Genomic DNA, 16,370 nt, shown 5'->3' on the forward strand with positions numbered 1-16,370 from the left:
CTTAACTAACTGTTCAGGGCAAAATCTCCAAACTGCACTCAAAATAAGACACTAGGCACTAGGTCAATCTGTGTAGTAATGTTGCCTTACTAAACACTGTGTAGTAATGTTGCCTTACACAGACCTTAAATATCCACTTGGAATTGCATCAAAAGTCTACATAAATTGATATAAGAAAACCAAAGGTAATAGAGAAGACAGCTGTTACACTGAAAATTTCTTTTGTATCTAAGTGTATATTTGTATATTTTTGTTAAAATGTTTCAAAAAAAAAAAGCTGTATAATCACACTAATGATAAACCCACACAGGTCTTACCAAGACAAGGACAGCAGCTCAGGAATTACCAGTTCACTATACTTTGTCTCATAGTGTATCTACAAGAAGTGATACCCCAAACTTTTCCCAAATGATCCAAAATGGTTTTTTGCTCTCCTATGGTGTTAGTATTTGTACATTGTAAAAAGCTTCCACTCTGCCTTCAGTTCAGCTTAGCTACTGCATTGATGTAGAATTTTGTGAGAAATGGACTAAATTACAGCTACAGGCTTGTGAATATAGCATGAACCAATGTCTACCTTCACCTTACAAAAGTCCAATTTTTGGATAAGCCAATGATTTACGGTTTGATAAAGACACAAAATATTTCTATCTAATCAATTAGGACAAAATAACTAGTTTATGTTGAAACAGTATTATGAATCTTGTGTTACTCTGTGCAAGGGCTGCTGAGACCTTTAAAGATACGTATACATCTGAGTGAAAATTATTGTTGAAAATACTGACTCTATTGTCATCCAAGATGAAATTTTTAATGAGAAGTGAAGGAAACTTTTTCCATTTAGACTGAAATATGACCACTATCACTGTGCCTTTGTTGGCATCTATGTAAGTATTTCACAATGAGATCTTACAACTTTGCCTGAATTAAATGAGATCATTAAATGTCCAGGAGAAAATGGATAAAATTTTCCATAGATGGAAATATGTCCATAATCACCTTGCTTTTAGGGAATCTGAGTTATCTAGTATCTATTTTGCTGATCTGAATTTCCTGTATTTTTCTTTTGCCAAATCTCCTCTAAGTAATTTTTTTGAATGACACTATTTAGTTTGACACACCAGTTCTCAACATCCTCAGTTTTGTATGCTCCCTTTTCTGAAACTTAATTTGATTCGCTTATTCATCTTCCCTCATGACTCTACATCTGTATCTACATCTACATCATATCCACAAATAAGGCAGAATATCTCTGAAAAAATCCTTCACTGACTTGGTGGGGCCCTTGGAAGAAACCCTTGTTGTCATTTCCACACGTTTTTCTTTTATTTTCCACTCCCTTGTGCTAATAGCTTATCTTATAAACTCTTTAAGGTTGTGACTGACACAGCTGTCATAGATGGAGAGAGCTGCTTTGCTCTTGCTCCTCAGTGATACAACCACCAACCCATTCTTGACACCCAGCTGAAGAAACCCTGTTCTTGCTTAAGTGCATCCATATCTGAAAGTCCATATCTGAAAGTTTTGCAATTTAGACTGTATTTAAAAAAAAAACCCACATCTGGAGATGGTATCACCTATGAACAGAGTATTTGACTGTCAATCACTACAATAGTTTCTTTGTGAAGCAACCTACTTCTTAGGTTTCAGGTAATAATAGAGAGCCATACCAGTCTTCAGAGTGATATTGTAGTGAGGTAAAGAAAACAGCAAAGACACTGTTATTCTCTCCTTACCTTTGTCAAGATCACAAATTTCTACAGGAAAAAATGCAAGTTGTATATAAAGAGCTTTCTACTTGAGTCTTCTTATTACAAGCAAAAAAAAAAAAAAAAGAATAGATGTGTTATTAATACGACAGAGAGGAAGCTGATAACATCAGTAACTGATTTGGTTAAAAAAAATCAAGTTTTTCTATGGTAATTCAAAATAACTTCAACAACAATTTAAAAAGTAGCTGATTATTTCTTCAGTATTAAAGAAAATATAAATCCAATAATAGACAAGAAACAAATTCACTCTAAAAAAATGGCATTGTTACCATTTCACATATGAGCTGAGTTCAAGTAGGTACTTGACAGCAATCAGAAGTGAAATTAGGTTGTGAATTCCCATGTGAGTTGCTAGGCCTTACTCTCAGAAGCATTTCAAAAGCAAATCTGAATTTGCAGCTCTCAAGCTTTCATGTTTTTGCTGCTCCCTCATAAGAAACAGATTTCTTCAGCTCTTCCTTCCAGCACTCTGTCTATGGCTGGTGAGCTGGCCAGAAATGACTAAAGCAGGCAGACTGCTCAGCTGAGGAAATTTCTAAACTCCTTTTGAACTTTTATTTGTTATTTCACAATCTTATTTTATGCCTATTTATTTCCACTACAGAGACAGCTTACAAAAAAAAAAAAAAAACAAAAACCAAGCCAAAACAAAAATACTCTCAAAGGAAAGAAACCTACTTGTTTACTGAGTAGAAGTGCTGCCAGGAAATCTCATTGTTGTAGTGTTGAGTAAAAATCCTGAACCCTGACTTACGTCTTACTCACCCCAAATCATGTATGAGTTGTGCAGACTTTCGTGATTAATGAAAGTGGTCAAATGTTTTACAACACTTGCTAGGGAGTCATCTTTCTGTGCACAACTGCTCTGATTACTAAGATGTGATGGTTTTACACATGCCCTGTGATTCAAATCCTGATGCACAACAGGAAGCTTTCACTGCCAAATCTTTTGGAGCTTAACACAGCATCAACAAGGTACAAAGCCAGGTGTTAAAACTGTCAAAGGGAGGTATTTTGAAATGGAAAATGCAAGAGAGAGTTCAACATCTATTTTTGTTCCAATTTGTCTTCACATTTGCTGCAATTGGAGAGCTTTACCTGAACAAAATATTTTGATCAACTGTTGAGAGATATATTGGAATGGGCTGCCCAGGGAAGTGGTGGATTCTCTGTCTCTGGAGGTTTTTAAGATGAGATTGGATGTGGCACTTAGTGCCATGGTCTAGTAACCACGGTGGTGGTGGATCAACGGTTGGACTTGATGATCTTGGAGGTCCCTTCCAACCCAGTTGATTCTATGATTTCATGATTCTATGATTGAAGGATGAAATGCTATCTGCTGAATTAAGATCAGAAGGGCAGAGCAGTAAAGGAGGGAAATAAATATAACTAAAACAATAAGCCAGACCAAATGACATGCTGAAAGTAGATTAGGACAATACTGATATTATACTTGATCAAGTTCTCTTACGTTTTATGCAGTCAGTATAGACATTTAGTGACTGGCACCTTCTCAGAAGGTGCTATGCAGAAATACTATGATCCAGACCTAACCACTTGAAAATTATGTGTCCTTTTGATTTGCTTATTTTCCAAGTTCTCTCAGCTTGGTTTACGGAGAACATACACAAGAGCCATCAGAAATCTGCACATCTTACACAGGGGAATTACTCCTTCACATTTACCAGACAAAACACTCTGCATTCCTTTTCTGAATTTTAGAGAAGTTATGCTATCTTTCAGCCAACCTCCTCTTGCCAGTAAAAACAAAAAAGAAAGGTTTATGACTTTAAAAACATTGTGGGCAAGTGAAGATTCACACAAAATAGTCCACTAGTAGGTTTGAGAATAGATATATGCCTCCTCCTTTTTCAGCTTAACCCCCAAACACCCTCCCTGGTCAAAAGGCTATTGCTAAGGCATGGGCTTCCTCCAAGACCACATCCTGTGAATCAGGTCATAGTGAAATACGGTGCTGCTTTAAATGAACAACTCTTTTTGTGCCCTGTATGCAAGTGCAAGAAAAACTATGCAACTCAAAAAATAGTCTAGTATGCTAGAGAAAAAGGGAAAGTGGACCTAGACTAGAATAAACACATGATTAAAAAAATTAGCAGTTCTCATTTGTAATTGATGCCTTTATTATTTTCTAAATACAAGAGTTTCTGCTACAAAGAAGCTAGACAGCATATCCAAAGGCAGAAAGTAGGACCAAAAAAGCCATCTCTCTTCAAAAGACTCCTGCTTTTATTTCATAACTATTTAGATTTTCCACATCATATTTAATAAGTGAAAAGCCTATCAAAAGCATTACACAGAGGGCCTTTGATGAGTGTTATATTGCTCCACAAAGGGCACAACGTATTATACATCTTTAATAAATTGTGTCAGAGTCTATGCTGATTGGACACATCAGAATCAAAAGAATGTGGCTCCTGGAACAAAATTCTACCTACAGATCAGAGCTGGGCCCACACTGATGTTAGCCATTGACATTAAAATGAAGATAAAGCCCAAACTGTCCTTATGAAGCAAGCACAAAAAATAACTCATTGTTTGGATGTTTCATTCTTAACTGATCCCTTAGTAAAGAAAAAGGATCGGCTTGTGGTTACGATGTGGAGATTACAGCTCAAGATATATATGTCTTGAAATTCCCAGTCCTGCCACAAAGTCCCAGCCTGAGTGTGGGAAAATCATCCATTTTCTCTTTAATCTCTACCCTCCCTCTGCACTATGGGGATAATATTCTTCCCTTTCTCCTACACTCTGTGTAATACAGCCATATGTTCTGTAGGGTTGTGACTAACTTATGTGCACATGCACACTAGGTCATGATAAAGCATCAATCTAGTAAAAATTTCTAGGATCAAGGTCTGGTTGAAACACAGAAAAAAATCCACAGAAAGGGCATTATCATGTTTTTTTAATTGAGGGAAGAAATGTTTCTCAGTAGAACCAAACTCCCTAATCTTAGTGGTACCCCTCACTCTGCTGAGTGCACTGGGATGCTCCTATCTTCTAGGGAGCCCCTACAAAATGCAACTAGATGAAACATTCACTGCAGTTCTTCTGAAGGGATTTTTAATTAAGGATTTTTAAGTTCACAGGTTTTCTATGTTCCTTGTTAGAGAACAAATAACTGAGTCCCTGAGAGTCACTCCACTGTCAGATCTCACTGGACCTTGAGGAAGGAGGACACTCCAATACTTATACGCCAAGGGAATGAGTGTTTCCAAGCCAGCAACTAGTTGTCTGGTCTCCAAGAATATCCTACCCGTGCTTTTGGGAGAGTTAACTGGAACTGCAATATTTCAGTGCAATGCCTCTGGACAGACACATAGCACACAACAGCACTTTTTCTAAGGAAGAAACTCTGTCTCCAAAGAGAGTCCTTATATCTCCATAGCACAGTGGACCACAGGACTGTAAGCTCAGGTTTCCAGAGAAGCATGGTTTCATTACCACAGACCTGCACTCAGTCCTAGCTGAATCAAGACATGAGAAAAGAGAATGAGAAGATCATCAAGACTGTCAATTGAGTCCTTTGCACCAGGAAGGATCAGTGCTAGTAATGATATGAAGGGCACATGTACATGTTTGTTTCTCCAGTAATGGAGATACTACACCTTCTGCAGGCAAAATGTTCCTCTGTTTAACTACTGTTACTGCTGGGAAGTTTTACTAAAGCCTAACTAAAACCTCATGGGGTATAATATAAGCCCATTATTTTTATCTAAAGATGGAGACCACTTATCATCATTTATGGTTATGGAGAACAGATTACCGTTATGAAGGGGTTGCAAGGGTGTTACACCAAGAAAATGTGGCTGGGTTGCTTCAGCTCTGCTGGTGCATCCACAGTGCATCAACATTCAGACACCCATTTTTGAGGAAAGAATTTTATATTGAAAACTTGTTTGGTCAAGAAATCGCCAAGCAGCTTTCCTAGGCACAAATGCAAAACAAAGAGTAAGTATGATTGTTTTCTGCTGATGTGTAACACCAGCTCACAATGCAAAAATTAATATGAAATATGTTGAGTTCTTATTTTGTGAGAGAAATAAAATGAAAGGAGTAGAAAATTATGCAGAGGTCTTAAGCTCAGGTTGGTCAATACCCTCCTATCCATGATTCCAATCACAAATTACAAACAGAAAGCATCTTTCCACCTACACTCAATACAATTTGTTCACAAATAAAAAAGCTTCGAGAGTTGATGCTGTGTTACTTCACATTTATCTCAACTATGGGAAAATGTGCTTGATACAGACAATTACACAATAAACGTATAATAGTGAAGTTTATTCCAAGCTCATACAAGATGAAGCTCTAAAATCAGTTATAATATAGCATAGACAGATGGCGCTGGACACATTAAGCACATTAAAGATATAGTTATCTGTTTGATAAAGAAATAATTCAAAGCACAAGGCAAGAAGCTGAAATTGCTGACAATCTGAACTCCTGCCAACTGTCCTGGCTTCACTGGGGCTGTGTGAATTTTAAACACACACAGTCCCAGGTGTCCACAGTGCTGACTGAAATTTTTGGCAGCTAGTTCAGCGCTTTTGAAACAATGCTGGCTTCCCATCACTAGCGGTCACTATGGGGAGAAGATAGGCGGTTTCTGGCTGCTTCTGCTGCCCTTTTTGTTGCCTTGGCTGTGGTGCTGTAAATGAAACAGTTGGCACAATGAGCAGCCTCCTTTCTTGCCAACCCATATGGCAGGCATCTCCAATGCACTAGCGCCGAGAAAAGGAAGGGAATGACAAAATGGGGAAATAAATTCATTTATTTATGTTCCCTAGATTCAGTGTGTCAAGAAACTCAGTGGAGCTTAGCTCTGAGAGACCAGACAAAAAGGTATCCAGGAAATTGAAAGGTCAAAGAGATGTGGGATTGCTACAGATGCCTTGCTTCAGAGAGATTTGGGGAATGGTGGAAAAGGGTCAAACAGAACCTAAGTAAATGGTGTGGAAGGGTTAGCTGAGGAAAGATCAAGATATGGAAGTCATTTACAGAACACCTGGTTTTCCAATGTGCACAGTACTCCTGTTGATGTAAGCATGAACTCCACCTATGCATGAAATGCAAAAATATTTGTCTTGAGATCTGTCTGTATTGAGAAGCCTAGCCATTCTCCAAGTCTGGTGTCTGGCAATGGGCAGGAGTTACCACATCACTGACACACTGTTTACAATTGATGAGGGGAAAATGGGAGGTTTCCATACTCCTTTTAATGTCCTACTTCAAAAGGTCTGGCTGAATGACACTAGGAGTCCTGACACTAAGACTGACACTAAACAGAACGGACGTCAAGAATCACTTTAACAGCACCAGTATGTGCTTTTGACTAATCAGATCAAAGTATTTAGCTTAGTTTTGTGACATTCATTTTAGGTTACTTTAATACTTGGTACAACTAAGTGCTTTTGACTCCATTCTCTGTTGGACATGGTCCCCAAATAGCACACATCTATCCTTGTCTGTTCTGCTGATTTACAGACCACTTCCCCAGATTAACTGTTCAGATTTCTGTACTCTACAGAAGCAGCTGGTTGTGCCTCTTTCCTCAGGTGGACACATAGTATTCTTTGTCATTTCTTCCAAAAGGTCTTGCAGCAAATGCATTTCCCGAGCTCCTCTAAGATCTTCCTGTAGCAAAATTACATTGTTTAATGATGAACCTGGTGGGGCTGGACTCCTCTATATAAGTCCCTGAAATTGAAGTATCCAGAGAAGTTTTACATTTATGTATGTGTACTGGATCAGCTGGGGAGGCTGACTAGCACTTTCTGATAATCAACAGCAATATGAAAAATGCTGCAGGCATGACAGGAAGACTTGATTAGGGGATACAGAAAAATGTAAGTCATATTCAGAAGCCTGTAAAGATTTCTGCCAACAGGAAGGAAGAAACAGATAAAGCAGACAGCTGCAGACAGATAGCACAAATGAAGAGAAACTGGGGGGAAAAAACCAACAAAAAAAAAGAAACAAACAAACAAACAAACAAAAAAAAACAAAAACAAAAAAGAAAAGCAGAAAGCAAATTATATGACAGTAAAGGAATGAATTAACTCAGGAAAGAAGGTTAAAATCTTATCATCCAAGTCATATAAACAAAACACTACAATTAATGTATCAGATTTAGCTCACAGAAAATTCAGTCTGGAAGAATAAATGATGCTGCAGTTATCTTGAAAGAAGAAAGTTTGATGATGGGAGGAAAACCCTGGGAACATAAAGCAGAGCACTGCAAGGACTAGCCCCAGGAAGCCAGAGCAGAAGACCAGTTTGCCTGGCAGGTGTTCTGACTCCCAGTAGCTGCTCAGCTTTGTGCTGGAGTGGATTCATGGCAATGCACTTTTGACTACACCATCAAATGTGTGAGGGTAGCTGAAGTCAATCACACTTTCAGGTGACCTGGAGTAAAACACTACTGCCACTGGCATTTTTGTGGGGGTCAATATCATAGACTCACAGAATGATTGAAGGTTTGGAGGCACCTCAGAAGATCCTGTAGTCCAATCCCCCTACTAAAGCAGGTTCACCTAGAGCATGTTGCACAAGATTGTGTCCAGGCAGGTTTGAATATCTCCAGAAAAGAAGACTCCACAACTTCTCTGGACAGCCTGTTCCAGTGGTCTGCTAGCCTCGAACTAAAGAAGTTTTTCCTCAAATTCAGTGGAAATCCCAGTGCTTCAGTTTGTGCTCATTGACCCTTGTCCTGTTGCTGGGCACTATTAAAAAGAGTCTTGCCCTAGCCTCTCAACACCCACACTTAAGATAATACATATAGTGTAGAGTTATCATTTAGTGACCAAAATAAGTTGGTTTTGCAAATAAATTCTTTCTTCATTACTATAGTTCCATTGTTTCATTTACCTTTCCGCAGTATCAGTGGATTTTTTTTCATTTTGTTGCTGTTTAATAGCACATTCTACAACTAGAACAGTATTGCAAAGCAACCTAGCATGATCTGATGGTTGTTTAGCAAGCAATATAAAAGTGACGGTACAGAAGTACAAATAAATACTGTACCCACAGTTAGAAAAATATTAGAAAATACAGTGGTGTTTTCAGATATGGTTTTGCATAAAAACACACTATGGTCCAACTGAACAGCAATACTCCATCTGCTCCAAAGAAAGCCAGCATTTCACCTCATGAATCCAGCAGCTGAATTCCATTCCTGTGTACATATATAGGAATAAACTTTTGTCTATATGATATATTCAGGGAAAAAGAATGTGCAATGAATACTTGTGTTCGAATATTTTGCATGACTATTCACATCATAAAGTGTTCATGCAGTCAGCTTAAACATCAGTGGGTTTAGCAAGAAAGCAGATGGACCTGTTGTATGTGACCCAGGTACAAAAAAACAAATAATGAAAATTTTGAACAAAAGTGCATTTGAATAAACTACACACAGAATAATTTAAATCATTAGCAACTTACTATTTGCTTTCCTAGGCTTGACTAAGTTCTATCCAAGTTAGAAAAAAGTTAATCACCTCAAACTTTTTCAACCACAGCTTTTATTAAAATAATAACATTACTCGTATTAAACTTCAAACTTCATCATGTCCCCAAAAAAGAAAACAACAAAATGCAACAAAATTTGTTGTTGTAAAAAGTTGCAAGTGCAAAAAAATCATGTGAGATGGGAGAGAGATCTAAGGAAAAGAGAACTGATGTTTGCAGCTGTATTCCTAACCAGTCTTGGCAAGGGCACTTGTGTGAGAAAGCCAACACAAGTGTCAAAAGTCTCAAACAATCAGGTGTGGTGAGAGTGAAGGTCGTAGAGGAAACAGCTGGGTGGTACTGACATGCATAACCCAAATTTATCTTGGAATCCTTAGCACTTATAGATAGCAACAGGATATGTCACAGTGACTGCATTTGTCAATCTTAGTACCTTTCAGACAGGATGAGGAAACTTGTGATCCACAGTGCAGTATATGTAAAACACCAAAGCAAGCAATGCTGAAGGCTGCAATTCATCAGTCAAGGGCAAAAGTTTACCAGATGATGAATTCATTCGCTTTTGCAGACAGATAGCCATAATTTTTTCCTCAAAAATCAGTGCTGCCTTATATCTAATGATATACATAGCATAAGCATACAAGAAATATGCCAGATAGTTAGGTTTTACTCTCAGTTGGAAACTCAGACTAGGCATTAATTACATTTTGATTGAAAAAAACTCTTATCTGATTATTGTTATAATGAAATATTCAAAATGTACAGTATCGTATACAACAGAGCCACATAAAAATATCACATTTGATAAATGAATTTGCTAACCAAAGGTCTATGGGAATCAGCACTCACAAATGCTCAAGCTTTGGGACAACAAAACCTGTAATGCAGAACTTGCATCTGCTCAGCAAACCTGAAGAGACATTAACTCTAACAACTCCATCAAATTTGTGCTTAAGAACTACTGTTTAGATAACCTGGACATACTTCCGAGGCTTCCAGGGTAGCATGGATCTCTGTTGCTGATGAAGAAAAACAGCATTCGATACTTTTAGGCTGATTCTTTGAAGTTTACTAGTAGGAAAAGCCTTACAATAATTTCTTCATCATAACCACCCACCTTACAGCCCAAACCACTTTTGCAAAAAGATTTCATGAAACTTGCCTAAAAGTTTCACACTTTCAAAATATGTGCCTGGAAGAAAACTGAGTAAAGGGTTGCCACTAAGCTTTACTAGGAATGTTGGACTTGTAAGGGGGTAATACAGAAAGGCTTCAGAAATTAGTAACTTCTTGAATGTTCAGCACTTCTGTAAATCCAGGTGGACAGGGCAGATTTTCAGACCACCATGTGTACAACCTGGTCTTGCTCTTTGCTGGTCATCTTTCAAAACTGCTCAGAAGCCTCCACTGAGAACATATAGAGTAGGTTGTTTTATGGAAGTTGGTCTGTTTTGTGTTGCTTTCTTTAAAAAACAGTCTCTAAGATAACGAGTATTGTCAAACCCATGAAACAGCAAATTGGGATCACAGTTTGTGTCCATCTAGCCTCTTACTTTACTCACTGGAACTTCAGCAGGGTTTAGGACAAAATGCCTTGGAAGGCTATGACTCCCATTTGGTCTCATGATAGTCATTAACAGTTCCCAAGTGATTTATATACTGAAGGCAAGATGTTTTATATCTTTCTCCACACTTTTTTAGGTAAACAAAAAAAACTTATTAGTAGGTAATGCAACCTTTTCCTTTTTTTCTGAAAATAGTATTTGCAAATCTAATTTACTTTTCATGGAATATCCATTAAAGAACACCACTAAATAAGAAACCTAAAAAATATTTTCTACTAAAAATAAGCAAGCAAACAGGAATCGCATTGTGTTGAAAACTTATATTATTATCTTCATGTCCCATTCATGTCATAGAAAAGGGTTGTTCATCACTTGTAGTAATCAAGAGATGAACAGTTTGCTCCTTTTTTGTATTTCTGTATAGCATGTCAGACACCACCAATGCATTATCTTTGGAAGGCAGGGAGAGGTGACACAGAAAACTGCAAAGGAAAAGTTAAGTGACATGACCAAAATCTCATGTGGAAACATGTGGCAAAGTTTAAAAAGGAAAACAAATGTTCAGAATCCCTATGCTTTAACCACAAAACCAACTTTCTTTGCTAATACTGAATTAACCCAGTAACTAAAAACAAAGAAAACCCAAGTATATATATTATGTGTATCTTGCCACTTTAACAACTCTAATGACACTCAAGTGTTCTCAAACTAAATAAGATACAATTACAAATATATGTTTAATCCCAGTGTGGTAATCAGTTCCACAAACCAAGAGTACTAGAAAAGCAAGGGGAAGTAACCTCACTTAACACTGCTTGCTGAAGCTGTGTAAACCACACATGCAGCCATAATGTACTGACTGAAAGATCTACAGAAATATACACTGCTGACAAGAAGGGACTCAATACTCACATTCAAAGCCTGAAAAAGGCTTCAACTACAGCAGACAGACTAGTTGAAAATCAAGTAGAATTTTTTTAAAAGATAACAACTCAAATAATAACTCAAAAAGAACTCCCTTACAAAAGCAAAAACCCTAAGCAGTCTAAAAAATATTGTGGCATCTTACTTCAGATATCATTTTTAAAAAAATCACAATGAATTGGGGCTTGATAGGGGCTAGGAAGAAGCTATTTTGCAAAAGAGAAAAGCACAAGTACTTTTTACTCTGAAGCTGTTTTTCTGGTTCAGCAGCTCTGCAGCAGGAGTAGCCAGATCATTTGAAAAGTAAGAAGAAAATCAATTACTTGTTTTTATTTTAAAACAGCCTCCCCGTGGGAATAGGTGTGGGAGTGAGATCTCTTTCTAAATTTCATAATATAACACAAAGCTGCCAAGATTTTTTTTTACTGTCATGTCATTTCTCTGCTTTTCCTCTACTTATGATTCTACTGATCTTTATCAAAATTAATCTGTGAAGTGATTAACACTAACACTTAAAAACAGAATATTTATTCAAACAGCAACATTGAGCAAAACAAATTTCTAGGGCTGCTGTGAGTTCAGTGATGACAGCAAAAGTCTATTTACTCATTTACCCTCAAGTTCTGCATGCAGTAGGTTGCAATCATTTTTTGTCAAATCAAAACAACATTTTCTGAGAATTAAGATTCACAGGTAAAGTTTACAACTAACCTTGCTATCCTCGATCTCCTGGGTTTTTCCTTGAAGCGCTTTTCTTTCTCCAAAATCACAGGTTGACTTTAATGTAAGCTGACAAGAAAGTATCGAGCTCTCTGCCCCAGTAAGCTCAAAAGACTTTGGTGAGTACTTCTGTGAGCTGGCGGGGCCGAGGTTGGGTATCGGGAGGGCAGTGTGAACAGGCTTTGACCCCCCAGCTGGCTGTCTTAGCTTGGAGGCAACCCCAAGTACGGGCATGGCTTCTATAAAATATCTTCTTTCTGCCAAAGAAAATGCTTCTGACCTCAGTCTGGTAGACTCCAGCTTCAGCAATTTCAGAACAAATACTTTAAACAAAAGTAGCAGTCATCCTTTCAAAAAGTCTTAAAACAATAATATTACGAGTTTCACAAGAAAGCAAAACTTTTCCTTCATGTCTCCCCTCCTCCCTCACAGCCACTCACACACACTGCTCAGTGAGTCAGTGACTCTGTAAGACTAAACGCTTCTTTGGGGCGTGAACTTTTCTTGAAGGTAACTGCCACAGTGCTGCCTGTCTGGGATTAAAGAACTCATAAATTTGCCTTCTCTTCTTCCTAAAGCATTCCAGGTCTGTGCATTAAATGAATGAAGGATGGGAGAAAAGGAGGGAGAGAAGAGAGGAAACCTTCCCGTACTCCAACTGTCAAAACAGCTTGAGACCACAACACTGGAAGCAGAGACCTCTTCCTGAGTACATAAATAACCAGCCCACATCCTTAAAAAAAACAAACCTCTTTTTTTTTCCAATTAAAAAAAAAAAAAGAACCTGAGCAGTGGCCAAAGCAAACAGCTGTTGGAAGAGTTTTCATCCCGGAAATAATCTCAGCAATGAAGCTGTTTGTCTGATTCCTGGGTATTTTTCACTGCTGACAACCATGAGCTACAGTGTTTCATTCCCTGTTCCTTCCGTGAAATCAGGTTAAAATCATACAAGAGTGTGGTTAGGAACAGCCGCTGAATCACACTGTGGGTAACGTCTGTCTGTACTATGAAAAATGCATACAAAAACACAGAGCAGGATATAGGAGAATCACAAGAATTGTTAGAAGATTTAGTCAACACAGCTTTTCAGAGCCCCCCCCCCCCCCTTTTTTTTTCTTTCTTTCTTTGTGGTGATGTTAACGTCATCTATTCAATGTTAACACTTCCCTTTCTAAAAACATTTAAAGTTCCATGAGGTCCATGTCCAATGCATCATTTCTGCTTGTTGCTCATAGAAATACTCTTGCTGGCAACCTCAAATCCTTGTACATAGAAATACAATTGAGGCAAGCAGAGCAGGCTCCAAAATGAGTCACAATGGACAGTCCAAATTGTTGAGCAGCATAAACACTTACTTAAAAGGAAAACTGTACATTCCTTTGAGACCCTATCACAAGGTCTCCATTTTAAACTGTGGCATAAGGAAAAAACCTGTGTAGAACCATCCCACTGTTCTACTGCTAGGGGAATTTATCACCCAGCATTATGGCCAACTTTTTTTTTTTGGTTGGTTTGTTGATTGATATTTTTTGTTTTGTTATGTCTTCCAAAATAAAACATAGAGAGAGAGAATAAGGAGACTTATTCTGTCCTGATATTCTATGTGGTATTAACCACACCTCCTTGAGCAGTATGTACTATTACCGCTATAGAGATAAGGACAAGAGAAAATAAGAACCTTCTGGGCTTTTAAAATCACAAAATAAGGATGGCAAGAGTTAGAAAAAGCATTGAAAGGCAAACAAAGTAAATGAGAAGCAGACTAAAAAGATTTTCTTAAATCACACTTTGAAATTATTTTGCAGAATACACCTGTGGTACCTGTAGTATTGTCCTCTATCTTTCATATAAAAGACCACACTGACACAGTAATTAAAAATCCATCTCTCTCTGTTGACTTAAAACTATCCCATTTTTGTTTATAGTTTGTAAGAGTGAACTTGACCTGGCTTAGGAACCTCCTGAATTTTGAAGTATACAGTGAATCAGCAAACACATTTCAGCATCTTCTGCTTATCCACTGTTTGGTTTTGCCACCATTAACAGTAGCAGCAATGCACAGACTGCACAGAGGTAACTGCTCTGCATTTTAACAAGTTCAGCCCACAGGACTGGTTTGGTGTGATAGTTCAGGTCTTCTTCAGAGCAAAACGGAAGAAAGCTCCTTGTGCGGTCTGCAATCTGCATTTGTTCTCCAGAATCATAAAGCACTGTGGCTGTGTAAGGAATTTAGGTTTCTTAGGCACAACTGTTAACAGTTAACGCTTCAGAAAATGCACATATGCAAAGACTGAAGGGAACCATAGGAAAAGAGGGATTTATCTCTTGCAAGGTTTAAGAAGATGAAAAATCCTCATGAGAACTGCTAACCAATGATCAAAACAAAGAATAAACTACAGACATGAGACAGATACTTTCTTATGAAGAACTTTGCCAAAAAAATGTAATTGAATCTTATTACTTCTCAGGGTTATAATTTTAAAAAGTAATGCACTATGGTAATCTTGCTCATCTTCTTTTGAATATGAATGATGAGGTCATGATACCCACAGTCTCTTTTGCAACCCATTTTCCCAGCACAGAAACCCTAAAAGTAATAAGTAAGCAAGCTTACTAGGAGAGAGTCATCTGTAATACATAACCAACAGGTTTTGGAAACAATGATGTAAAGCTGGTGTTAATGCTACTCTTTCAAAATAATTCTTCATTATATTATGACTTTTAAGCTAGTACCAGGTCAGGGCCATCAATTTCAGAACCCCATTTAGCTAGAATTTGTACAATGATAAATCACAGAAGTGTTTCTGCTCTATTGAAGATGCAAAGAAGAGTATGCAAGATTATTTACCAGAATCATGAAAGATAGTGGAGGAATCATACTCCATAAGTAAGAATGTGGTTACAAGGCTGGACTTCCTTTTCTTGTTTTCTCTAATTCTAAGCAAAAGATAAATAAACAAACATCTGCTATTCTTAGAAATCACTTAGTTACATTTTTTGCTTGAAAGGTTTTGTGTACCTCATGATGAATGTGGGGTTTATGAAGGCTACCTGGAAAAAAAGAATATTTAAAAACTAAGCTTCTGTAGTGTTTTCTACACAAACAGGAAAGCACAGGATAAAGCATCTGGGGACAACATGCACAAACTGTCACCAGAAGCAGGTGCTTGTGGTGGAGCTGCATGGGCAGGGGATGTACAGATTCCGTCTGGAAAGGAAGGAACTGGGGATAATTGTGGGGAAAGGGCAAAGCTGGAGGCTGTACAGAAGGGCATATTGTCAGGCATCAAGCTGGCAATGTGAGTTTGGTGGGATTTTCCTCAGTAGCCCTGTGGGGAGCTGAGTGACAGCCAAGCAGAGCTGCCAGAGAGAACCCAAAGTTGGAACAAGGATGATTTAGATATGTGTGAATAGTGTCCAAACAAAAGAAGGCATATCTGTGAGAAAACAGGGGTGAAGAAGGTTATAACCTGGAGTTACTTGAAATAAAACACAACACCAGACTGCCTGCCATGAGGGACCAAAATATTATTGTCAGGACAGAGAAAGCCATGAGAAAAAAGATACGGCTGACAGAAACAAGGAACATGCATCTTCACTTGCTTACATGATACTGATATGCTTACATGATACTGATATATCTAGAAAGCGACTGCAAAGAAACAGGTAAGGCTAAACATTGTTCAGAGAGGACCTGTAGGTTTCTAATTTACACTTTTAGACATCTATTAGCATAGACATCCTCAAGCCAGGCAGGTCAGGAATACCATCTGGATACAGGATACAGGAGGATTAACAGGGAACATTTCCAGTGGGATGTTAGATAAGGAGATAGAAGTGTGAAGAGACACCAAACAATGGAAAAACAGAGCAAAGGTCAAAACATAATCCTTGG

At 37.9% G+C, this 16,370-nt stretch overlaps 1 protein-coding gene across 2 annotated transcripts in view; it reads right to left on the reverse strand.

Annotated features, from left to right (window-relative positions):
- NAV3 (neuron navigator 3) overlaps positions 1-13,141 on the reverse strand; it is a 254,918-nt gene extending 241,777 nt beyond the window's left edge. Inside the window, exon 1 of one of the 2 annotated variants that reach the window (XM_051795689.1) lies at positions 12,467-13,141. In XM_051795689.1, the coding sequence (XP_051651649.1) occupies positions 12,467-12,709 (243 nt within the window). In that variant the 5' untranslated portion in view covers positions 12,710-13,141. The remainder of the gene's footprint in view (positions 1-12,466) is intronic. The other variant, XM_051795690.1, reaches the window with a different exon arrangement.
- Between the last annotated feature and the right edge of the window lie 3,229 nt (positions 13,142-16,370).

Source organism: Manacus candei, unplaced genomic scaffold (assembly GCF_025592945.1).
Source record: "Manacus candei isolate 608988 ecotype Guabito, Panama unplaced genomic scaffold, ASM2559294v1 h1tg000043l, whole genome shotgun sequence".
NCBI classification, from domain to species: Eukaryota; Metazoa; Chordata; class Aves; order Passeriformes; family Pipridae; genus Manacus; species Manacus candei.